This window comes from Halichoerus grypus, chromosome 12 (assembly GCF_964656455.1).
Source record: "Halichoerus grypus chromosome 12, mHalGry1.hap1.1, whole genome shotgun sequence".
NCBI classification, from domain to species: domain Eukaryota; kingdom Metazoa; phylum Chordata; class Mammalia; order Carnivora; family Phocidae; genus Halichoerus; species Halichoerus grypus.
Window position 1 is genome coordinate 64,976,017 of NC_135723.1, and position 26,429 is coordinate 65,002,445.

The 26,429-nt window shown below is 38.3% G+C and overlaps 1 protein-coding gene across 4 annotated transcripts in view; it reads right to left on the bottom strand.

Annotated features, from left to right (window-relative positions):
* Nucleotides 1–297: 297 nt before the first annotated feature.
* DPY19L1 (dpy-19 like C-mannosyltransferase 1) overlaps nucleotides 298–26,429 on the bottom strand; it is a 95,737-nt gene continuing 69,605 nt past the window's right edge. For 2 of the 4 annotated variants that reach the window (XM_036101047.2, XM_078059452.1), the window contains exons 14-22: nucleotides 23,243–23,344; nucleotides 18,393–18,464; nucleotides 15,648–15,697; nucleotides 13,242–13,266; nucleotides 12,115–12,234; nucleotides 10,540–10,714; nucleotides 9,694–9,793; nucleotides 8,402–8,527; nucleotides 298–3,142 (exon numbers count right to left, since the gene is read on the bottom strand). In XM_036101047.2, the coding sequence (XP_035956940.2) occupies nucleotides 2,986–3,142; nucleotides 8,402–8,527; nucleotides 9,694–9,793; nucleotides 10,540–10,714; nucleotides 12,115–12,234; nucleotides 13,242–13,266; nucleotides 15,648–15,697; nucleotides 18,393–18,464; nucleotides 23,243–23,344 (927 nt within the window). In that variant the 3' untranslated portion in view covers nucleotides 298–2,985. The remainder of the gene's footprint in view (nucleotides 3,143–8,401; nucleotides 8,528–9,693; nucleotides 9,794–10,539; nucleotides 10,715–12,114; nucleotides 12,235–13,241; nucleotides 13,267–15,647; nucleotides 15,698–18,392; nucleotides 18,465–23,242; nucleotides 23,345–26,429) is intronic. The other 2 variants (XM_078059451.1, XM_078059450.1) reach the window with 2 other exon arrangements.

A 26,429-nucleotide genomic window follows, 5' to 3' on the forward strand; every position in this document is an offset into this window, starting at 1 on the left:
GTAACTCTAAAATCATCCCCAAACTACGGCTTTAAAGAATGATTGTGTCCCTTGATGTAAATGCTAAAGTAATGTAAATGTGTAATAGCATAAATACAGAAGAAGAGTATGGGTAACCCCAATACCTACACGGCCCCAATGAAGAGGACTAAGTAGTTTCATGGACCCCACTGTTGGAACCCTCCCCCATCACTGAGGACTACAGCCTGCCACACACCAAGTTCATGGTTATCTGACTAAAGAATGAGGCTGAACATGTTAAGAGTCAAGGTAGAAATGAAAATAATAAAAAAAACCTTTCTAGATTTTTCATTATCTTTTTTATTGAACATACATAGTACATGTAAAACAACTGGCATAAAATTCATAAAAATACAATACTTCTATGTGATATCACTTTATTCCTGATACAGCGTTTCACGTTCTCCTTAATATCATTGCCCTGTTTTAACACAATACTTTTTCTGCAAAGCGTTTTTTAGAGGCTTTTCTGCTTATAGAAATACTGCCCCCACTTTGTTTTTTCATATGTGACAGCAAGAGCTATTTTTACCACCTCCTTGCCATCCTTACCTTCCTCACACTAAAGCAAAAAAATATTTTTAAATGCTAAAAATGAGTAAAATACTGAGCTTTAATACTGTTTTGTCACGTGTATGGAAACTACTACTATTCTATGTTGCCATGAAAGATACTGCTCATCTACAGCACCGGCTGCCAGCAGATGTGACCAAGGCTGAGTGTGCCGTGTAGCCCAAGGCCTCTGTTCTTAACTGACCGGCCTAAAATATAATCATAGCTTGCTGGTGGAGTTACATTAATAAATACCGTTATAAAAGGATTCCTATGGGGTGAAAAAAGAACAACCTAATTGGACCACTTTCAACCTTTCCCAGCATATGAAACAGTCAAAACGGTATTTTGGTGTTTTTCCTGTACAGAATTTCCAATCATCACATGTGAACTCCTCAGGAAGGGAGTGACTGGAGGGTGGGGAGAAAAGAGAGTGACTTTAAAAGCACAGTTTTTGAAAACCTGGCCCCGCTGCGTGTGTGAGGCAGCCACGTCTCCGTGAACAGTGTCACAGGGCGCCGAGCGCGCCTCCCTCCTCCCGCCCACGGCGACTCCCAGCCGCCTCGGCCTCAAGTGCCCTCGTGCCATTTTTCTGGATTGCTGCATCATTGCTCAAATTCTACTCCTAATCCACGACTCCCCAGCTGCTTCCCTATTTTCTGAAACTGGCAGAAGCCCAAGAAATAAAAGTCACCCAGCGAGCGAGGAGGAGGGGGCAGGCACCCGAAGACACTGACGGCAGCTCCGGCCAGAAGGAGGCTCCCCGGAAACGCGGGCTGCGGGCCGGGCCGGGGGCTGCGCGCTCGCCAGCCCAGGCTGTCCTTGCAGCTGTCTGCTCTAAGCAAGCTAGTGCTTCCCCCAGACCAGGCTTGTCCTTGGGCTCTGGTGAGAAGGCGGAAAGGGAAGAGCTCTTCAGTGGCTCCCAGGAGTGGGCACCGGAAACCATCCCTGAGGACTCAGGTCTCAAGGACAGTCCACAATGAGGTTAAGCTGCCTGTGGTTAATAAAGAGAACACTGTATAATTAAATGTGTAGTCCATCGGAGTCATGGTTTGCTTAGACTTTAAAAATCTTCAAACCGTTTCTCAGAACCACGAGGATTCACTGTTTTGAAGAATCTCATTTCACACAAATTAACTTCTAAGAAACAAAAATTCATACTAGGAATTCAGAGCAGGTTTGGGAATCTTTCAAAATGAAAATAAATACGAAGGAAAAAAACATAAAGAGGAAGGCTGAATATATTCATTCCTCGTACTGAAATGATTGTTTTGGGGATCAAAATTATAACATAAGGCTTAAGGCTTTGTCTTACTAAAGACAGGCAATTTAAAAAGTAAAATATAAAAACTCCATTTACTTCTCATTATGTGTTTACTTTTTTGACAGAAAAATTAGTCATGTTTTACTGTATCTTACTAGTAAAAGAAAAACTACACATACTACAGTCTACTGTTCCACTGTAATTTATGTCTACTCAAATACACATTAGTTTGTAGATGCATTATATTTGGGTCATTCAAAATAGTTGATCTTAAAACTATAATTAAACATGAAAAATTTTTACAGTGGTTTAAAGGTATTAAAATATAAACATCTGAATAATACTAAAACGAGAAAAATACACAATTGCCATTAAATTTTTTTTAACCAAGAATAAGTACTTTCAAAGCAACTAAACGAGTAAATGACACTTATTTGACTAAGAATGCTGGGAGAGAAAGAGGGAGAAAGGGGAGCGAGAAGACATGCTAATGCCACATGGTTGGTAACTACAGGAATTTGGTCCTGACCACTAGATCCAAGAATTTGGATTAGTAATGGGCAGGAAACGCTTCATTAACAAGAGCAACAAGAAACAAAAGAACATGAAGAAGTGAAACAGATAAGTCCACATAGCAAATACCCATGTCTGCCCCATCTGCTCTTACGGATGTGATGACAGGGGCCCGACACGACTGAGGAGCTTACGACAGTCACGGAGATGTCCAAATGACAAAAGCAAGAGGCAGAAGAGGAAGCAAGGAGCACCAAGAGTCCATAAACTAAAATCAGCCCCTACAACGGTCAGAACTCACGATATCTTCATGCCTTCCTCGTCATGACCCATCATGTTTCTTTTACAGGTAGCTTTGCTCACTCACTTTAGCACAAATATTTAAGTCAGGTACAAACATATACTCATTTGCATAGCAAATTTTAAAGGGCTGCATTGAAATAGTAACCAACTGATTAAGGTATAAGTATTTTTACAATCAGAACAACATTTGAATTGACCAAACAAAATGTTTTCTATTTGAAAACAGTTACCTATAAAAGTTTTTGGGATTTGAATTAAAAACAAGGCATGAGTTATTAGCAAAACATTAAAACCATTACTGATGTACTTCTCTGTAGGTCTGTAGGCAGCAGTCATTCTTCTATAACTTCTAAGACCTTGTAAACACTGTTCTGGAATACAGTGGTGAAGTGTGGCTTGGAATCCTTCACCAAGAGGTTACATAAGGGAGGTTTCCCAACATTAGCAGGATCTTCCACGTCCCAAATTTCAGGCATACTGCACCCAGGCCTAGAGAAATTAAGGTACAGAGTAAAAATCAAAGTACATTATATATGGCAGATGAAGCAAAGCACACTTTTTAGATTCCTGCCCCCATTTCATTTTTTCTATGTAAATTAAGTTAGTTTTAAAAATCCTATTATAGTTATTTATACTTATTTAAGCTGCCATAAATTCTCTTTAGAACAAGGTGAATGCAGCAAAGTTGACTATAAGAAAAAAGAAAAAAAACACACAAAAATACATGAATTCAGTTGATCAAGAGAGATCTTGCTTAAATTCTGCCTCAGCTACTTAGCAAGAATGTGGCTTTGGATAGCTCACAGTCTCTCCCCGTACTTGTCAAATGGGGAATACCCATGACGTGGGTGTGTCATGAGGACTTAGAGAGAGAGATTGTATCTAGCTAGCACTGTGCCTGGCACACAGTAAGAGGTTAATGTATTATATTGACTTGAAAATTATAATTGGCAGATATGCTTAGGTCACATTTATGCAACTTCCCACTACTGTCTCCTAGAATGAGTCAATTTAAAGAAAATCCAGTGGTGTTCAGCTCACGTTTTAGCTAAATGCACAATTAAATTTTAAAAGCAATATATTTTATAAAGAATAGCAGAACTGAAATTGGCATTGTGTGATATTTGTCCCAATAACATCTGCAGATAACTGTTTAACATTTTTTTAAATTTTTTTTTAAAGATTCTATTTATTTGACAGAGAGAGAGACACAGCGAGAGAGGGAACACAAGCAGGGGGAGTGGGAGAGGGAGAAGCAGGCTTCTCGCAGAGCAGGGAGCCCGATGCGGGGCTCGATCCTAGGACCCCCTGGGATCACGACCTGAGCTGAAGGCAGATGCTTAACGACTGAGCCACCCAGGCGCCCCTGTAACATTTATTTTCAATCTAAAGCAGTGTTCTAGATATAACTGTTGGCTTTCACTAGGTTCACAAATTTCTTTTTTCTTTTTTTTCCTTTTTTTGGCTTTTATTACATTGAAGATTTTTATGTACTTATATTCCAAAATGTCACTCTTTTCTTTTAGGGATGGTGATTTTTATGTCTTGTGTAAGGAATTCTTCCCTATCACGATATCATGAGAATATACATTGTGTCTTCTATGAAAGTTTTAGAGTTCTGTTTTTCACAGTTAGACCTATAACTCATCTGAAATTAATTTTTCTGTATGGTGTGAAGTAGAGATTTAATTTTAATTTTTCCATTGAGATAGCCAAGAGCTCTAGGTCCATTTATTAATTATTATTTATCAAATCCATCCTTGCCCCCACTACTCATTACCTGGTATATTGCTTTCAAATCTATATTACCAATGTAATAACGGATTCAGGCAAGAATCAAAACTGGATGCAAGAACTATCTGGTGAAAGGTTGTTGAGAAAGAGGATAAACAAATGGCCTCCAAGTATATCCACAGATTTCTTATTAATTCTAAAGGAGATCTGTCCCCTTAATAGATCAAGTGATCAAACTTAGCATCACCAATGACAGAACAAAGTGATCTCTACCTCCTCAAGTGACATATGGAGAGTATACAACCCCTCTGGGGTAATTAATATTCTTGCCACAGTTTGCTCAACTAAATCTAATCATGAGGAAGGAATTAGGCAAATCCAAACATGGAACATTCCTAGAAGACAACTGGCCTGAACTCTTCCAAAATATCAATAAAAACAAAAAAGGCGAAAGGGAGTTCACAATTTTTATGTGCTATTTGAGAAATTTAAAAAACCAGAAAAATACAAAACACAAGAAAAATTATAGAGAATTGGCAACTGCTTATGTTTTGTCATGGTTGCTTCACTTTAAGAGAAAAAAACATTTCCAACATGTCCTTTTTATTCCCAAAGGCAGCCCCACTCCCCTGCTCTCCATGAGGCAAGCACCATGGCAGGAGTACATATGCTCTCTTTTTCTTAATAACATCTTTAATTTAAAGCTAACTACCATCCAAAAAGTGCCAAAATATAGGCCTATCAAAATAAGAAAAAAAAATGAAAGTCACTGTCACTGCCAATGCCATTTCTCAGAGGTGGCTTGTGTACACAGTCCAGCACACATTCTGCGAGGCCTCTTTCATCCAAGTTCAGACACAAGTGTGTACAAACATAGGCACGGATTTATATATGTAGATGCTCCTGGGTTGCTTTTACAAAAATGAGATTATTTTGGGACTCCTCACTTGACAAGAAAATGTGGCCATTTTTCCACCTCAGCACCTAAAGATCTACTTCACTCTTTTGAATAGTTGCTAGTACGTCTATGTATTAATGAACCACTGTTTTATGGATGGATATTCTGATTCCCATTTTGCCGTTGTAAAGTGATGTTGATAGAAACATTCTTGGGCCGGTACCTTTCTGCAAGCTAAACTTCTAGAAGCAGCACTATGGCTATATCACAGGGCTACACAATTTTCACTTTGCCCCTGTCAGATTATCTCCCAAAAGGTTTTACCAGTGAGTGTTCTCAAGAAGAGTGTAGAGGGCACATTTTTTGCACACCCTCCCTGACACCAGATTCTATCAACACTGAGTACTTACGACACTAAGATTGGGCTTGGGTTCTCTACCACTTAATTTTCTCACACACGCTGAGGCCCAACCGTGACTACGTTGCTGGCTGTGGGCAGTAGAGAGCACAACACACGGGCAGAGAAAACTACCTGGCTCCTGGGTTCACCTGCTTTCAGGAGAAAGAGAAGGCTAAGAGCTGCCTTTGTGAGCTCCGTCGGCCTAAGTGTAACACCCTGTAGTCCTTATCCAGTTTCCGGAAGCTCCTCCAGGAGCCAGCCAGCCAGATCTTTAAATAGCATTATTGAAAATGGGAATAATTTTCTTCTGAATTCATGTGTTTTAATTGTATGTCAACTCTATTATTGGAATTAATGAGAAAGAAAGCAGAGAACTGAGAATAAAAGAGTAGATAATTAAAAACTCATCTACAACTTGCATTTGAGTACATTTTCATACTTGTATTTGAACACATGGTGTCAAGTATTTAAAGAAGAATCAAGCCACACAATTAAAGCCACTGGTGCTGAGATCACATAAATACAGTGCTCACCAATGTGTTGGGCACAGTTTAAGTGCTAGATGTATATTGAGTCCCTCTTCCCCTTCTTCTCCTACTGAGTCCCTACTTCCTCCCCCTGTTCTGACACACTTTTCTCTTCCAGTAACCTACAGATGTCTCAGGCATAACTGAAAGGGACAGTGGAGTCCAAAGCATTAAAGAAGATCCTTCTGTCAAGAAACTCAGTTTTCCTATGGCACTAAATATTAGTCCTTCTTCCCTTTCCTCTCCTGCCTCAGTCCCCGATTTGCTTCCCTGGCAGAACAGAAACTGCAGCTTGTGTTTTGTTTCAAGGTTTAAGCAGAGTGCACCTGCCTAAGGTTTCCTGAGATTTATTATCAGCTTAAATCTTGCAGTAGATGGAGAGTGCTTTTTTAGTTACTGAGGAAAATAGATTAGAGAAAGTCACTTCCCTTAGCTTCCTCCTCTCCATTCCTGCTGGAAAAACACAACAGGGGCAAGTCAAGGTCCAGATGGGGAAATCGAGCACACACTCCCACCCCAGATTCTCAGTCTTAGTGCCCATAAGTGAGCGCTAAATGGAAATGATCCAAAGTCAGTGAATTCACTGCTGACCTCGTCTAGTGTACAAGATTTATTGCCATACTTCCTAAATTTGTCTTTCATCCCTTCTGGTGTACAAAACAGTGCTCTGCCCATCAGAACATGAGACCACTACAGTGAGGCAAATCCAAGGAGCTCCATCAACATCTTAGAATACAAAGCGCCCCAGCCTCTGCAATTCCCACATATTCAAAACACTATGCACGGTCTAGAAAAAAAATGAATAATCTTGAATCAAGGCTCATCACTAGCTTGGGGACAAAAAGGTCATAAAGCATTATTTTTATGTTCCAGTAACCTATAGGTGTCTCAGGCTGATCACTGAACTAGAGAGTGAAGCCCAAGGCAATAAAGAAGATCACAATGTGGGTGGAAATCTCTGTCAAGAAACTATGTTCTCCTGACTGCAAATGTCAACCTACCATTCATTTACATTACGATGTCCTCATAAAATTGTTATGAGAGATGCTTGTGACTTTCTTGCCCTAAGTTTATATAACAAAGTTATATAAGGAACTAAAACATTTTCTGAATTATGACTCTAAGAATAAGAACACTTTGTATAGATCCTGATTCAGTTCAAGTCACCTGGGACCCATTCATAGGAAAATCATTCAATAATCAATAATCGTTTGAGTTTCCTTGTGGGGAATGTGGACAGCTACTGCATCACAGAACGATTCTCACTCCTGAGTCAATATTTAATTATTTTGTCTTAACACCCTTGTGTATCACTGAAATACATGGTGAGTAAGTATGATTAAGCCACAAACACAGCAACCTCCAAAGGCCTCTGTTTAGTTAAAGGGAAGTGAGAATTTTAAAAATAATAGTATTCCATAAAATACTCTTGATTTCTAATGAACTTCTCATGTCTGTGATCCTCATGGAGCCAATGCTTTGGTATTTTAAAAGCAAGCTCCTGTCATCGGCTATCTCGTCACCCAGGTGTAAGATTTCTAAACAGTCAACTTCACAATTCATATTTGCTTTGCAGAGCTTACTAACTTTTGCTATTCTATGCTTAATGGACTTCTCTGAGTGGAAATAGTTTTTCAAACTATAAACCCAAGAGAATGTGGGTCACAGTAAAGTTAATTATTTCCCCACTCAAATTAGATGTGGAACAGCAAGAAGGAAGGGTCGCTCTGAGGTGACGCTGGGATGGGGGGCCTGTCCCTCACGGACACGGTGCAGACACGTGGCATGTGCAAAGGGGGCCCTCTCAGCTGCCTGCCTTACTTCATTACAGTGAGAATCGCCATTATTTGGTTGCAGACTCTGCAAGTCTTTTTAAAAGAAAATACATCTGACTTTAAGTTAAAAGTTTTTAAAAACATCAAAGGCAAATATGAGCAATTTGGGAAATTGTCAGTGCCAATATAATACCTTTAAGGTAGTGTATGTATGCAAATCATTATAAAAAAAAAATTTGTAATGAGTAGAAAGAAAAAATTCCAATTCAAATAATGATCTAAAAAGTTTTACCACTTATACTATGCTGAAAGTTACATATATCCCCCATATATGACGAGTAAAGCATTTGCCATAAGACTGAATTAATTTTCATGTCTTATGAATATAAAATATTAACTGTGTTGAATACTCACTTGGATCTTCTTATACACCAGGACTCTTCTAGAATGTAATAATTCACTTGTAACTTTATCAATTCTCGCTTCACTTCTTCAGCTGCTTTTCGACTATACATTGAGTAAACTATTTTCGTTCTGGCTCTTTAAAGAAAAATAATTGGGCAGAAGATTTTCAAGATTAAAAGGGTGCAATCAATCTATTTGGAAGAAAGCACTGAATGGGAACAAGAAGAAAGACTACAGAAGAGTCAGGTCAAGAGAACATTCTTCACAGAGTTCCTGCTCAGGGGCATCGGGGAGGTCAAAAGAAAAAGGTAGAAGCATAGCATAAGAGTCCTGGGAGAAGAGGTTCAGTTTAATGCATCCCTGCATTTCCAAACTTAGTCTTTTTGTTTGTTTGCTTGCTTGGTTTAGTTTTGTATTCTCCATGACCCCATCATACATGAGAGTAAGGCATGCCGTGTGTGGATGAACACAAACACAGCTACCAGACCACGTTAAAGCTACACCGCAGTCCCAACTATGACGCAGCCAGAACTGGCATTCACGGCTCTCCGTTTTATTCCTAGATTAAAAAACAAAAAAAAAAAAAACAAAAAAACAACAACTAAACTTATTCAACACAACTGTTCTGGAAATAAGCTTACTGAGATTGATTTTTAGTGAAAAGATTTTTTATTTATAAAATAGAAGTTTCACTGTTACACAAAAGAACAGATTAATAGGATTCACCCAGTCACTTAGGAAATGAATAGCTTGACCTAACCCAGAAATTGCATGAAAATTAAGTCTATGTCCTTTTCAAAAAGAACACAATACTCTAATTTATGAAAAATATAAAAAACAAAAACCAAGACCATTCTAGTAGGCTATATGGGTGAAAATCAGAATAAATTCAAATCTTTGAATGGGGTTCCATCAACTGACTCCTCAGAATTCAAGAAAAATAGCCAAAAGGAAACCTTAATAAAAGATAGAGGCTCATGAATCTTCTGGGGAGCTTAAGGAGGGTGATGACTAATAAGGACCTGGGTGTCTTGCAATGCACTTCACCTGCAGAAGACAGACATGCTATGATTTCATTTTGCTGCCTAGTAGAGAAGAGAACCCCAGAGGTTGTAGTTCTATTGCCCAATAAACAGTTTTGTATCTGACTCAGCCCTCTTATCTCAGCATTGTTTTCTCCCCTAATTCTATAAATCCCCATTTGCCACAGCCTTCTGGAAACACTCATTATTTTACTGGTTCCCTCACTCAGGATTTGTGGGAGAAATTTGTTTTGGGTGATGTGAGAACTGTGTACTAACCTTAACCCTGCATCTTCATAATGCGGATGGTTCACAATGGGCCGAAGCGCAGAGAGCTTCACGCTTGCCATTGTGGGCATGGCACCTGCAAACACTGCGTCTGCAAAGCAGGAAAGACGGTCTCAGGAAGACACTCAGTGAGCGTTACAAGGGTCTCCTTCTGGTCAACTCGGTCACTTCCCAGGTGAGAAAGTGGAGGCCCAGAGAGGTTCACGACTTAACGATTCAATGGAAGAACCAGACTGAAGTCAGCTGGCTGGTAAAATGGCTATCAGCCCCCTGGCTTGGATAAACCATTTTCTTTGGAAGTTAGAGCCTCCTCCTTTCATCAGTGAGGATTCCTGGGGCTTTGTTTGTTTGTTTGTTTGTTTTTGTAATGTCTTAGGAATCTGTCCTGCTTCTAGGAAAGAAGTTTAACGAATTGGCTAGGAAAGTTTTATAGCACCAAGGAATTCTGGGAAATGATTTAAAATTCAGTCATTTGATACTCAGATAACAACAAAATCTCCCTTGAATAAAGTGTCATATTCCATGAGTTCATTTCAAGAAGGAATGTGCAAGACTAAGATTAAAACTCATTAGGAAAATAAGCACAACAAAAATTATTTTAAATCATGCCACATAAAACTTGGGATAAATTCTGAGAAAACATTAGAATTTATGGAAAAAAGCAAAATAGGTTACTAAGAAAATATAACATTTCCTTTGCAAACCATTTAAGTAAGATTGACATCTCCCTTTTTCTGAATAATCTAGAAGCAGCACTGCTTAGAAAGAGTAAGGTCATTGGAAGTAATGTGGGTTTAAGATTTTGCTGTGGCATATAAAACTATGGGGGAACCTTACCTGGTTTAGTACTGTATTTGATCCATTCTATAAGTTCTTCTTGTGGCAAATTGCTGAACTCCCCTACAATATTCCACTGGGTTTGCAGATTTGCTGAACCTTGTATTGACATTGCTGCTAATACAGCAAAAACAACAGCCCCAGGATGTACTTTGCAAAAGAGCCATCCAAACAGCTGAAACCAAATGCAGAATACATTGATAATTGTTAGTACAAAGCAGCCTGCATCCAATAAACAAAAGTTCTTCCCAGAGAAGAACGCAGTGTCTGGCAGACTCCCAGATAAAGGACTAATTATTCTAAGAAAAAGTTCCGGAAACAATGACCAGAGGGATTAAAAGAATTTGGCCATTAGCCTTACATAGGTGGGACATAATTTAAGAAGCGGTTCTCTCAATTTGTTCTAATTCCAGGTTCAGGTAAAGCCAGGACTACCTACATAATTTGCCAGGCCCAATGCAGAACGAAAATATGGGGCCTCTTGTTCAAAAATTATTTAGAAGTTCAAAAGAACGACAGAAGAGCATCCAAGTAGGTGTAGGGTCCTTCTGAGGGTGGGCCATGTGTTCGCAGAGGTCCCACACCTGTGAAGCCTTCCCCGGGGCAAGGTTCTCTATCTGCAGTCATGGTGCGGGCTGGGATTTAAGACACAAGGCTTCCCATTAGCCTCCTTTCCTGTCCCAGCCTGGGGCAGTCAGGAAGAGTGGCTTCCTCCCTAAGCTGGCCTCCAGTAAGCACTGCCTCTCTAACACAACACCACCATTCTGACTGGGAACCTTGAGGCTGACTGATTTTTCCATTCAAATAGTCCACACTCAATAACACTTTGTCCCTATCATTCTCTAAGTTCTCTGTATGTCTGTAGAACTAGATCCAGCTTTTTGAGGGAATATATATATTTTTTTGCTTTTTGCTTTTTCTATTTACCATTCTACCCTCATCTCTAGAGCGTGCTGTAGATGCTTAGTAAATATTTGCTAAATGTAAGAGAGCTACTGCTGCTGCACCTTGGCTAATGGTCTGATGAAAAGGGGACACTGTGTAGAAGCATAAATCTGTGGCTACAGAGCAAGGAGGCAGTTAGCCAGGAAATGTAAGTAGCAAATAACCAAAATGGCTTACACTAAATTTTAAAAAGTCAAGTCAGGGATGTGCATACAAATGTATACTCAAATGAAAAAAAAATTTTTTTAAGCCTGATACCGAAAAAGAACATCTATTGGAAAGTACCTGCAACTTGAAATCACTGGTTAGAATTCTTTGGGGTAGGAATATCGAAACAACAAAAAATTATTTCTACAATGAAGCTCTGTTTTCTATCAACACCTGTAGTAATCACTCATGAATTCAGCCTACGCTACTTGAGTATTCATTGTATGCCAAAGACTATTTTAGAATAAATGACCTGCCTTGGCCTTTGCCCTTTAGGAAAGGTTAATACAAAACCATGAAGTACTTTCACTACGGTTTAAAGAATTTTGAGTAATTCAGTATTATTTTAGGGGGCCACTCAATAACAAAGGCGGGGGTAAAGTGATCATAACAGCTCTAATGCCAACATAACAACCATCTTACCTGTCTTGAACAGATCAAGGAAGCCATAACACACATGTGTGGTGTCAAGAAGAGTTTTAGTCTCATGATCAAGATACCGAGGACTGTATATGCTAACAGCTGCAGTGCATGGTAAACTAGCTGAAAGAAAGAAAATATTGTTTCATTCCTACTATTTGTGAAGTTTAATATATTGCTAAATAGATGAATATCCAGAAAAGGGTGCTTTTTCTTAGTAACAATATTGTGGTTTCTGAAATAAACGAGTCTTAAAATTCACTTTCAAACTTCTCTATCTTATTAGAAGCTAAAATTATAAGCCACTACCGTAAGTGGTTTTAAGAATTTTGCTCACAGTTAAGCCTGCAGTTAATAAAGCCCACATTTCTGAATCAAACTTGGTGCTACCAACAGATTAAGGTAGGAAAGTGGTAATCAAAAATAAGTACTGCTTAAGATCCCAGAGCTCTGCCTTGGAACAGCCATCAAAACCAGGCTGAAATATACAATACAGTATTATTAACTGTAGTCACCATGCTGTTGCTAAGAGAGTAGATCTTAAAAGTCCTCATCACAAGAAAAAAGATTTTTTGTATGGTGATGGATGTTAGCTAGACTTATTATGGTGATCATTTCACAATGTACACACATCTGATTAATTATGTTGTATATCTGAAACCAATATCATGTTACATGTCAATTATACCTTAATTAAAAATAAACAAAAATGAAGGAAGGAAGGAAGGAAGGGATGGAGGGAGGGGGGAGGGAGGGAAGGGAAGGGAAGGGAAGGGAAGGGAAGGGAAAGGGAAAGGGAAAGGGAAAGGGAAAGGGAAAAGGAAAGGGAAAGGGAAAGGGAAAGGGAAAGGGAAAAGAAGGAAGAAAGAAAAACAGGTGGCATCACCAGGAGAGGGAAGCAGCAACCATTCACACAATAAACCAGATCATCGTGAGGATGATCAGAGCAGATGAAATGGGCTTCCTACTTAACTGTTTTAACAAATGAATGGTCGTGTTTGTAATAGTCTCATAAAAACACATACAGACCTATTTTGAAGATGATTAGTGACAATTACCAATATTTAAAAACTGGAACTAGAAAGAAAAGTCCAAATATACACAAAATTTTGGTAATATTGAGTCTTTACCTCTCCATGATCAAACTGGTGTTTTCTGAAATGGAATAAGAAATAGTACTATTGAATCATTACTGAAGCATTTACTTCAATTATTTGCATTATTATCTTACAAATATGAGTTTTACAACTTGTATAATATTCCAAGGACACATATATGTAAATAAAAATAACTAACAGTTATGAACCAAAACTGGTGCCACAATCTTTTAAAAGACAGTTGATTTTGCATACCCTGCACATTTGACTACATGGACAATTACTGGCTCAACAAAAGGCACACTGTGGTGTATGAGATACCTCCCTGGGGATATTCTGGCAAAGCAGGGAGTGAAGGGAAGCCTGAAGCCTTCATACTTCCATACCCCTGCTTCTCGTCACCAGTGGTCCCTGAGCTCCCCCATAAACTGTAGCTGCTACAGAGATCATTTAGGAAACCACACATGAAAGATGTTTTCAGCAGCGGCTATGGAATATACAAATAGCCACTTTAGTTTTGCTTGACAGTTTCAATTTCCTGAGAAAGGATACATGCTTAAAGGCCCATATACCCTCCCTACATCTCCCTCTGACCCCACACCACCCCTTCCCTGCCGTCCCATTTCAATTATCATCACAGTGGTGCCAGCAATTTTTTGAAAATGGTAATCTAGTCATGCCCATTCCTTACTTAAAACCCTCCAGTGGATTCCTTTTGTAATGAGAATAAACTCTCAAATCCTTACCATGCTGCACATGTTCTTCCTACTTCTCGTTCTTGAAACTCATTGTCTACCGCGTTCCCTCTTGGTCACCGTGCTCCAGTCACACAAGACTAATCTTACTCCCTCAAACATCAGAGAGACTCCCATATTCAGTGCCCCTCTCCATAATCACTCCTACTCCATTTCCCTGTCTTATCTCCTCAAAAGTGAACACAGTTCACTGGTTTGATTACCATCTGTCTCGCCCTACCAAAATGAACCCCTCGGGACTACAGGGTACAAACCCACCCATCCTCAATTTCATTAAGCACTGATAACACTGGAGATACAGCAGGAAATAAGACAGGAAAATACCTTTGCCCTCAGAGAGTTTACATATAAGTCAAGGGAGACAAACAAAAAGCAAATGAGCAAAAGTCACACGGTGATAAGTACTGTGGAGAGAAAGGAAGCAGGGCAAAAGGTGCCAGCAATGCTGGGTGACCGGGAAGGTGTATGTCAATCCATACGGTCACCAATTGAGTGACATGTGAGCAAGGCCTGAAGGAGTGGAGGGTTTGAGGTTGAGCATCCCTCAGGCAGAGAGAGAGACAGTACAGAGCCCCATAGCAGGAAGGTCCTTAAGGGGTTAACTCCAAAGACAGCAAGACTAGAGAAGAGCGAGGTGGAAGAGAATGGCGGTGCCCCAGGAGACAGGCAGCACACCAGTGTTCAAGTGTAAAGGGTGATAAGTGCTGAGAGAGAAGATAAAGGATGAGATAACGGCGAATAACAGGCAAGGAGACAAGGAATCTCCTCAGAAGTGATGGTCAGGAAAGGCTTCTTGAAGGAGGTGACATTTAAACAAGAATTAAAGGAGTGGGTCACATGCAGAGCCAGGCTGTGGGGAGCAGAGGGCACAACCAGGGCAAAACTGCAGAGGCAGGAAACAAGCCGCCACGGTTAAAGAGCAGAAAGCAGGTCCATGGGACATGAGTGTAGCAGAAAAGAGAAAAATGAGAATTTATTTTTCTCTCAGTTGCCTCTTTGTGTCCTTCACTCATTTTTCTAATGGGGTTTTAGCATTTTTCCTATTAATTTGTAGAAGTCCTTTATGTATGCCAGTCATTAGTCCTTTGTCGTATATTGTGAATATTTTCCCCAATTTGTCTTTTTCTTTGAACAATGTTCACAGTATCTTATCAAACCAAAATATTTATCTGGTCAGCCTTTTCAATCTTTCCTTCTAGCTTACAGGTTTTATGTCATACTTAACAAGGCCTCTCTAATGCTAAAATTCTAAAAATAATCTCTTGGTTAATATTGGGGTTTTATTTTTTTCCTACATTTAAATCTTTGCTCCATCTGAAATTTAGTTTGTATAAAACATGAAGTATGGAATCAGTTTTATATTTCCCTGCTCTTCTCTCAAAAGACAGTCCATTGGTCCTAAAACCATCAACAGAATAATTTATTTTCCCTGCTAAACTGAAGCACAAAGCTGTGTCCTTCACATATAGATTATGTGTAGGCCTACCATAGGAGTGTACGGATGGAATTTGAAGTATGAATAAGTGATGTTCTGAGCTCTGCACAGATAGGGAATAATGAGAAAAGCAAAGAGGAATGACAATCGAAAACACCAGTTATCAAATGTTGAGTGCAACATGAACTATAAAAATACATCGTAAATATCTACTTAATAATGTAACAAAATGATTAATAGCATATTTACCTTATATGTGCCTGTTGTTTAGTTAAGACACCCCACATGTCACTAATAATCTGCAAATAGATTTTTTAACACTTTAGAAGAGCTGTGTTGGGAAAAACAAAATTTCAACTAAAGTATCTTCTAAACTTTCAAACTTCTACTTAAAAATATAAGAAGTATGGAGCTAAGAGATAACTCAGGACATAATTATAACACCATACTCTTCCATTTATACAGTACTTGATCATATCTAATAGCCAACAGCCCTGTATTGTAGATTGTATTATCCTCATTTTGTAAATGAGCAACAGGCTCAGATGGATTAAATGATCTCCCAGAAGGTGGACAACAACCAGGAGGCATTGCTAAGCCCTGAAACCTGACCTTCTTTCTGGCTTCCAGTTCACATGCAGAATTCCACCAGGCCAAGGTCGTTGGCGATGCCTCGCCTTAATCATATATACACATATCTGGACAACAGGCTCAGAGACTGATAAGGACAACTAATCAAACACTGAGTTTGCATATTGAGCAGCAACTGGAAGGTCATCTAATCTGAATCCTATCCCCAGTGGGGGTGTCCTCTAGGACACCGCTGACAGGTTTTCATCCAGCTCTTGGAAGAACCACCCAACTGCTGCTTGAGTCTATAACACTTTCCTAGTCAGTCCAGATCAATTCTGGTCAAAAATCCTTCCCCCTAGAATTGGCCATGACTCTAAAGAGCCAAAACGAGTGTAATCTTATTTCCAAGTGGCAGGCTTTTACATATTTGAAAATAATTATCCTTTTTCCCTTTGAATCCTTCTTCTTTAAATCAAACATCTCAGTTTGCATCATCTCTAGCCATCCAGGTTGCTGTCTTTTTAACGCATTCTGAATTGCCAACGTTGGTATTCTTTGATTACCTACTGGGTGCACACCCACATAAAGTATGCAAAAGGCAAAGGAAGCACAGAGTGGCACAGAGCAGAAACTGACTGACTATAAACTCATTAGATTTGAAAAGCTTGTGGGACTACAAAGCTGAACACGACACAACACCCAGTAAGGGGGGAAAGGTGCCGAGTTTGATTCTTGCTATTCCGTTGCTTTTTAATGGACATGATGTGAGGCTGGCAACAACCTCTCTGATCTTCTAAAGCTGCATCTGTCAAAATGGAGATAATAATATCCCCTACAGGGCTGTCAAATAAGCAGGTGCAATAACACATGTGATATGTTCAGGGAGAGTACAAATATATAATGTGAACAATAATTATAGTACAGAATATTCTACAAATATATAACACTGTGTTAACACAGAAATTACTAACTACAAATCAGAAAACCTTTAGGGTCTATCATCTGTTTTTTGATTACAGATTAATCTTTATTCATTCTCTTAAAACACTTGCAGTTACAGAATTCACCAACTGTTAAAAGAAAAAAGAGAATATCATACCTGCTCTTGGCTAAAGACTGGAACTTCCCTGACCTGATTTAAATCTGGGCTTAGAATTTCATTATCAAAGCCAAGTTGGGAGTCTAACAATTTTATCGATGTTGGTAATACATTATTAATATTCTGTTTTTTTGATCAGTAACAATAAACTCGATCCAGGAGTTTGTGAGCAATGCACAGATGACTTAGAATGGCATATATTAAATATTTTAGTGAAATATTACATAAAGCTAAAAGTCAGTCAGTAATAATTTACAAAGACAAAAATAACTGTATCTGGGTCAATATGGTCTCTTTGATCATGTCTTTCAAAAATACATGACTACCAAAACTCGAGCCATCCTTTTCCTACATCTATTTTATGCTGGCAGATAGGAGAATATTTTTAAGGCTTGTAAATGTTCATCAAGGGCTAGGAGTAAGAAAATACAGAATATGTTTCAACAAATCCATATAAAACATTGTGTCATATTAACATGTAACTTAATATACTTAACTACTAGGTAGAAACAAGAAAGTGCTTTATTATAAGAAAGAGCTCTTAAAGATAGTAGGAAAAATGAAGGGGGGGAATCGGAGGGGGAGACAAACCATGAGAGACTATGGACTCTGAGAAACAAACTGAGGGTTCTAGAGGGGAAGGGGGTGGAGGGATGGGTTAGCCTGGTGATGGGTATTAAAGAGGGCATGTACTACATGGAGCACTGGGTGTTATATGCAAACAATGAATCATGGAACACTACATCAAGAACTAATGATGTAATGTATGGTGATTAACATAACATAATAAATTAAAAAAAAAAAAAGAGCTCTTAAAGGGCGCCTGGATGGCTCAGTCGGTTGAGCATTTTGGTTTTGGCTCAGGTCATGACCTCAGGGTCATGAAATCGAGCCCTGCATCTGGCTCTGCACCCAGTGGGAGTCTGCTTGAGATTCTCTCTCTCTCCCTCTGCCCCTCCCCTCTAGCCCACTCTCTAAATAAATTAATTAAAAAAAAAAAGAAAGAGCTCTTAAGTGACAGACCTTTTTTTAATTTTATTTTATTATGTTAGTCACCATACAATACATCATTAGTTTTTGATGTAGTGATCCACAATTCATTGTTTTCGTATAACACCCAGTGCTCCATGCAGTACGTGCCCTCCTTAATACCCATCACCAGGCTAATCCATCCCCCCACACCCTTCCCCTCTAAAACCCTCAGTTTGTTTCTCAGAGTCCATAGTCTCTCATGGTTCATCTCTCCCTCCGATTTCCCCCCCTTCATTTTTCTCTACGGTCACACTACCCTGAACGCGCCCGATCTCGTCTGACAGACCTACCTTTTTAACGATTGCAATAAACACAACCAGAACGACTGGAAGCAACAATGTCTTTGTATACCTCAGTGGAGTCTGAAATTCAAAGAGATGTTTTGAAAATATGATTTTCAGATAAATTTCATTTTAAATAATGAACAAAATGAATTTTAATAAGTATAAACAGAGCCTTCACCCATCTAGGGTCCATCCAATATACCCACTTACTCCCATCATAAAAATGAAGATGCATTTCCATAGAAACAAACTTCCCCAAAATGTTGAGTTGAAAACACAAATAAACACAGTCCCCAAACACTTGTAAGTATAAAATGTGACTGGGACTGGAAAGATTATTGTTCCCTCTTTGCACACTACTTTTCTAACTAGAGAACTCAACTTAATATTTACCTAAGGTCAGCAGAACTCCTTTAAATGGCATGCGCTTTTCCTGTACATTTGGTGGGGGATAAAAATCTTAACCATCATCCCAAGAGACACACACACACACACAAAATAATGACCAATGTTTACAAGAGAAATAAAAACATTTTTACCTTTTCTTAATAAGAACCACAGAAACATTTAATAACAAACCCCTACACATTGCAATCCTATATATTTCTCAACCATTTGAAGTCATAGTCTTAACTCTAGGCTTGAAATTTCTCAATTGCAATTGATTTGCTTACCACCAACATTTACCCTCACAAAAATAACCTTGTATTATTGAGTTAAATAATGTATACTTTCCCAAATATGTTTATCAAGGGGAATCTAGCTTTAACCATATTAAAAAACACTGGTACATTTTAATCCTACAAAATATAAGGAGTATTTTCTGACTTTCCCTCTAATTAGTCCACTTTTCTTGCTTGTTATTCTATATTAGAAAAGTAATTTTGATAATTTATTAACCCCAAATGCGTACTTCACAGTTAGAAGTCCCATTAAAAGAAGATTTTTTGTTTTTATTTTACTATTTACCTTTATAAACATTTGCACAGTACTTAATCTTTTAAAATACATTTATTTCTATTTTGTAAATTTGTAATTGTCTTAACCTAATCAAAAATCATATAACCAAAAGTATTTTATTATTCAAAAATTTAGATATTTGCTAATAACAACTAACAATAAATGTAAGAAAAGTTGTGAGATATAGGGTTTACCTTAAAAAGGCAATGTGTCAAAATTGCGTTTAAAGTATTTAACAAAATTTAACAAAGAATTCAAACAATTTTAAAATTATATTCCAAAACTTTGTTTTTGTTTTTAAGATTTTATTTATTTATTTGACACAGAGAGAGAGAGAGAGAGAGAGAAGCAGGGGAAGGGACAGAGGGAGAGGGAGAGGCAGGCTCCCTGCTGAGCAGGGAGAGCCCGATATGGGGCTTGATCCCAGGACCCTGGGATCATGACCTGAGCCGAAGGCAGTCGCTTAACCACTGAGCCACCCAAGTGCCCCTCCAAAACTTTGTTTTAAAAGTATTTTTTAGGGGCGCCTGGGTGGCTCAATCGTTAAGCGTCTGCCTTCGGCTCAGGTCATGATCCCAGGGACCTGGGATCGAGCCCTGCATCGGGCTCCCTGCTCAGTGGGAAGCCTGCTTCTCCTTCTCCTACTCCCCCTGCTTGTGTATCCTCTCTCCCTGTTTCTCTCTCTCTGTCAAATAAATAAATAAAATCTTTTTTAAAAAAAAGGTATTTTTTAATATTTCTCATAAAAAGAAAAAATCAGATTAACATCAAACTTTGACAGCAACACTTAGGCTGGAAGATGGTGGGGTAATTTATTTAAGACAGTCAAGGAAAACCCCTTGAGCCGAAGATTCTGCATCTAGCCAGACCTTCCCGTATAAAAGCCACTGATAAAATATTTGAACATGTAAAAACTCAAGGATTATGGCTCCTATGGCCCTTCCTGAGGAATCCACTGCAGAGCAAGCTTCACCCAATCAAGAAATGGCAGGAGAGGCTTCAATCCCAGAACATGCAGCATTAAAAACACCAACCTACAGAACTGCGACAAGGACGGGGATGTAAAGGGGACAGAACAGCATGAGTGGTCACGTGTGCAGACACTGAACGTGCAATGGGACTCTTACAGTGGGGTCAGAGGGGAGAGTATATGGGAAGTAAAATAATGTCACGGATTATAGTATTACAATAAATTAGAAATGGGGGGAAGTAGTGGAGGAACAAGAAGTGACTAAGATCAGTATAACTCTCAGCAGGAAACCAAGAGAAGGGACTCGACTTAATATATAAAAGTATTAATATAAAGGGAACAAAATTATACAATTTCCTCAATTCCAAAAGATCCATCAGATAGAGTGTATGCACAAGGACAAATGGAAATGAAACAAACCACACAGGGAGAGGGGTATGCGTGTGTATACATGCGTGTGTGCTACTAGAATTACAAGTTCTTTTTCTACGAATGTTTGGTTTTATTCTAAGCATAAAAGTTATATATGCTCATCGTGAAAACTAAAAATGCAGAAAAAATAAAGACAACAACCAGTTTCACATGTTAATCAGTTATCAGCATTTCCTCCCCAATGGGTTGTCTGTTCATATCCTTCCCCCATTTCTACATATGTGTGTGGGAGTGGGGATGTATTTTTGGTGGTGGAGAAGGGTAAGAGTCCTCAGTAATTTTTTACTGATTTGGACAATCTCCTATACTTACTACATTAATCCCTAGATTCATTTGTTATATTTATGGCAAGAGTCATCCCAGTTAGTCATCTGCTTTTTAATTTTTATAATATTTAATGTACAGATGTTTTAAGTTACACACAGTCAAATCTATTAATCATTCTCATATGTGCTTTGCACTGCTATTATGTTCATTAAAAAAATGAAGCTAATACTCATTGAAATGTCTCTCAAATTTTTCAGGCTTCATTTAATATTGACACGTTAATTAACTGAATTGAAGTTTATTACATAATGTGACACAAGGCTTTAACCTGACTCCTCACCCCAAATCCCATATTTCAAATAATATTTATGAAATAATGCATTTTTTAACTATTTATCTGTGCTTCTCTCTTCATTTCATTATTAAGTAAATACACATAAACATAGTTAAGTACATACACATGGATCTATCCAAGCGTTGTCTATTTTTGGCCATAAAAATGTTCCTGTCTTAGTATCCTTGTACTTTAAATAGTGTTGCTAACCGTTTCCATATCTAGAAAGGAAAGATGCCCCTCATTGTTTTTACTGTACTTTAAAGCAGAATACAATTGAAATATGATTATTGTTGAAAATTTTGAAGATGCAAATTGCAAAAAAAGTTAATCATTATCTCTCTAGCCAAAAACCACCGTTAAAACTTTGCTCTCTTACACCTTATTCTATGTGTGTTAACTATAGGTCAATAAGGCCATACCATTTTGTTCATTCCATTATACAGGTCTTTCCGTATCAGTATAATATCATGGTAAACTGTTCCGTTTTCCCCAGTGTATGGCTGTGTCAGACAATGGACGCCTTCTCTGAACTGGCACCATACTGTCTCCACTGCACAGGCCCTGTGAAGCTACCTATGGAGATGCGGACAAGCAGGCTGCAAACAGCTTTGCTATCTTCTTCAAATTAACTGAAGTCATGCTATGCTTCAATAAATTTCTTCTATCATCTAACTGATGGTGCATACTCTCAGGTTATAGTGGCATGAATATCCTCAATAATGTCAAAGGACTTCCGCCATATCCTAATGGTCTGCCGATGTTTACCTTCTATTTCCTTTACCACTTGCTTGAAGGAGTCTTGATTTTCTATGAACATGCATTTGAATGTCTTCGAAGACACTCTTCCTTAGTTTCTTTCAGTGAGCTCAACACTATCATTCATACACTATTTATTAGCCACTATGTGTCAAAATTTGCCAGAACCTGGGAATGAAGACTGACAGGTCACTGGAGTAAACAGTCCATCTGCAGCACATGCTCAATTCAGAATGTCTGGTTGATAAGAGTTTGCAGTGTGGTACACTATCATCCCCTGGTCTGTAACTCAGGACACAGAGGTAACCACCCAGCGGGGATCAAAGGGAAACAGAGTATTGTTGACCAGTGAAGACATACACACACATAGCTTTGAAGGAAAATGTTTCACAGATAATAAAATATCATAATAAATTGGGGCCACATGGGTGGTGTTAAAAAAGACACACACACATATATACATGCTTGTTGAACCAAACCAGCTCACTGATTGCTGCAAAATAATATTTTATATAAAATATCATTAAAATATCAAAGTACTTCCCTACATATCTCATTTGGTCCTCACAATATCTTTTTGCAGCATACCACTAGGAACTAGTAAGCTATTACAGAAAATCAAATGAGAGTCGCTTGTCCAAGAACATCAAGTAGTACCGCAGACTTCCATCTCACAATCCCCCACACTACTCTCTGGTTTCTTTTTAAGCATCTGAATATAGTTTTAGAAAGAAAAACATCGTTGGAATGAAAAACTTGTACTCAATGATATTTCAAAGCAATGAGATCATTCAAATCAACAACCACTGAGTAAATGGAAATGTGAGAGCTTGAGAGCAGCACCGAATTAATGCTGTCCCTGAAAAGAGGTGACTTGAAGTGCTTCTGTGTTTACTCATCCAAAACACTATTGCTAGTCTGAATGCTTGCTTCTAAATTATCAAAATGAGAAAAGACCAGACATTTCGGGATGCCATACTAACGGAAGTAGGGATGTCCTCCTCCAAACCATCACTTTCCATTCCTTCCCACTGAGGTAACAGCACAGAGGAGAGTCTAAGATAACAGGAGCGCCCTTTATGAAAAATGAATAGACCAAAGCCTGAGGAAGGAAAACTAGAAATTGCATCTTACCTCCTTTTCCATAAAGTCAAACTCGGCTGCACAGGTATACAATAAAGTATCAAAATCCTTGTAACTGAAGAATTTTGATGTTAATAAGTTGCCAATATGAGCCTAGGAAGGAAGAAAGTGAGGTACCATTAGATTACGCCATATACTGTAGTAGTGCACTTCAATCTTAATAGTATCTAAAAAAAGCTTTCACTACGTCGTCGCAGAGCTCGCTGTTCCCATGCCAGGCTTGCTTCTGTTAAAGCGCTGCAACCTCATGGTTCCTCCTTCTCTTGCTGGCAAATGACAGCTCCCAGCAACACCCGCCTTCCATGATCCGTCATCAACACACCGAAGGCTTTTTATCCGTGGGTTTTCCCTGCTCAGTGTGCTAAGCCTGACAAAATACACTATACAACATCTCCTTTTCCCGAGCCTACCAGGAGGGGCAGGCTTGGTAACACACACAGACATCTGTCAATCGTAAGGGACAAAGTACAATGGAGTGAAAGAAAAGAAAACATGAATATCGATTTCTGAAAAGGGGATTGAGGGATGCCTTGGTGACTCAATCGGTTGAACATCTGACTGTTGATCTCAGCTCAGGTCAACCTCAGGGTTGTAAACTCAAGCCCCAAATTGGGCTCCATGTCTAGCATGGAGCCCACTTAAAAAAAAAAAAAAAAAAAAAAAGACTGAAATAAGTAGAAAATGGGCAGGCCTTGGAATAAAATCCACCTTTGAATGATGATCAATTATCTGTGTAATTCTTTACATGCTACCAAGTGCTCTCACATCATCTCATCTACTTCCCACAAAAAGCCATGTGAGGAAGGTGGGAGTATTTGCAATTAACAAATGAGAAAACACTTGCCAAATTTTTAATTCATTATTGTGTAAAAAAGCAAGAACCAAACAAAAAGAGGGAAATTATATAAAACAAACCATAGCTAAAATCCTAAATGATACGTATATGAAGCAGGGGGGCTCCAGGAGAGTAGGAACTAAGGGGTGGTGGGAATGTGCTGAAGAATTCCAAAATACTTTACTTTGTTGGGGAAGAAGTGTATGCTGATAAGTTTAAGAAATCAAAAGGGAGAATATAGAGTGCCTTAAATAGCATAAGAAAACTATCCAATGAAGAGGAGAAAAAAATCTAAAAAAGCAAGTAAAATAGATGGAAACTCTCAAACAAAATGGAAGAAATAAGTCCCAATATAATGGTAACTGCGATATACGTAAAGACCTTAAATTCGCAAATTAAAGGACAGATGCTCAAACTGGGTTTCAGGGATAAAATTCAAATTTACATTGTCCACAAGAGACATGTTTAAAACAAAAGTATGTAGAAAGGTTGAAAATGGAAGAGGACAACAAAATAAGATAAATTGAACCAAAGAAATCTAGGTTAGCAACTGTAACGTCTCACAAAACTGAATTCAAGCAAAAAAATATATGAAAAGAGACAACAAATGACATTATACACTAATGAAATGAAAAGCAAAGCAAGGTCATACGTATCATGAATATATGTGCAGTTCACAGTATGGATTCAAAGTATATAGAGAGCTGAAAAAACTGTAGGAAGAAATAGATAAGTTGATCGTGGTCACTGGAAATGTTAAATATTTCCCTCTAAAACAGAAAGAGCAGGCAGATGTTAACATAACACCTGAATATTATTATTAATATGCTCGTGGAAAATATAAACTTCACGAGAGAATACATGTTACTTTTGACCATAAGTAAAATATTTTTTAAATGTTCACATACCATACCACAATACATTTCAAAGAACTGATGTAATACAAATTATTTTTTTTCTAATCATAAATGCAATAAAATTGTAAAATGACTAGAAATGGCTTTAAAAATCTTTTTGGCTAGAAACTAAATAACATAAAACTTAATAACCTTCAGACTAAAAAGAAAATCTCAAAATAGTTAATTTGTAAGACACAGAAAAAAGTATTACTAATAGGGAAATTTATAGCTTTAAATGCATTTATCAGAAAATAAAAGAGGTTGAAAACAAAAGAGCCAAGCACTTTCCCTCGAGCATTAGAAAAAGCTACATAACAAGCACAAAGACATAAGAAACAAGGATGACACAATTTGGTGAAAAAGAGAAACTCAGCAAAACCAGAGGACTCAAAAAAGGGTGGTACTTTGAAAATATTAATATAGTAAATAGAAAGCAGGAAAAACAGCACACACAAAAAACCCCCCAAAAAACAGCTCTTGATAGGAGACTAACACAATACTGATTCTGAATCCAAACAAGGAGAATAAATAAAAGAACATAAAAGACCATTTCACATACATGCAGAAATTTTAATAGGAATTTTCACTAACTGAATCCTATAATAATTTTTTTAAAAAAACATGATTCATTTGATGACATATATGAAATGGGTACGTTTCCTCCAAAGACATAAACCACCAATAACTTCCTAAAGAAAGTGGATTTGTAGCAGAAAATTCTCTCATGAAGAAAACTCCAGGCCCTGAAGGCTTACTGTCAAATTCTATCAAACACTGTGGGAAGAAATAGTATCACCTCTATATAAATTCTCTTTGAAACAGGAGATTGGGGGCGCCTGGGTGACTCAGTCAGTTGAGCAACCAGCTCTTGATTTTAGCTCAGGTCATGATCTCAGGGTCATGAGATGGAGCCCCACATCAGGCTCCACACTCAGTGGGGAGCCTCCTGGAGATTCTCTCCTTCTGTCCCTCCCCTGCCCTGCATGCACGCACGCACATGCGCGTTCCCTCTCTAAAACAAATGAATTAATTTTTAAAAAAAGAAATAGGAGATTGAACACTTCCCAAGGATTTTAGGAAGCTAGCATTACCTTGAAACCAAAGCCAGACAGAAACATTGTAAGAAAATAAAACGAGAGACTAATATCCCTTATAAATATAGATAAAAATCCTTAAAAATATTAACCACCAAATCCAACAATATATAGAAAGAATAATATATTGTGAGCAAGTGAGATTGCCCAAGAAATACAAGGCTGGATCAACACTCAAGAATCAATGAAAATGGGGACTTCCCAAAGCGGAGGAAGAAACTGACAAATCCCCTCCCCCAATGACACCTATAAAATTGGACAAAACTGTCAAAAACAACCAAATTCACCAAAAAGAAAACAAATGGAGAAGCACTCACCCCTACAAAAGCTGGCGGATTCTGAATGGAAAC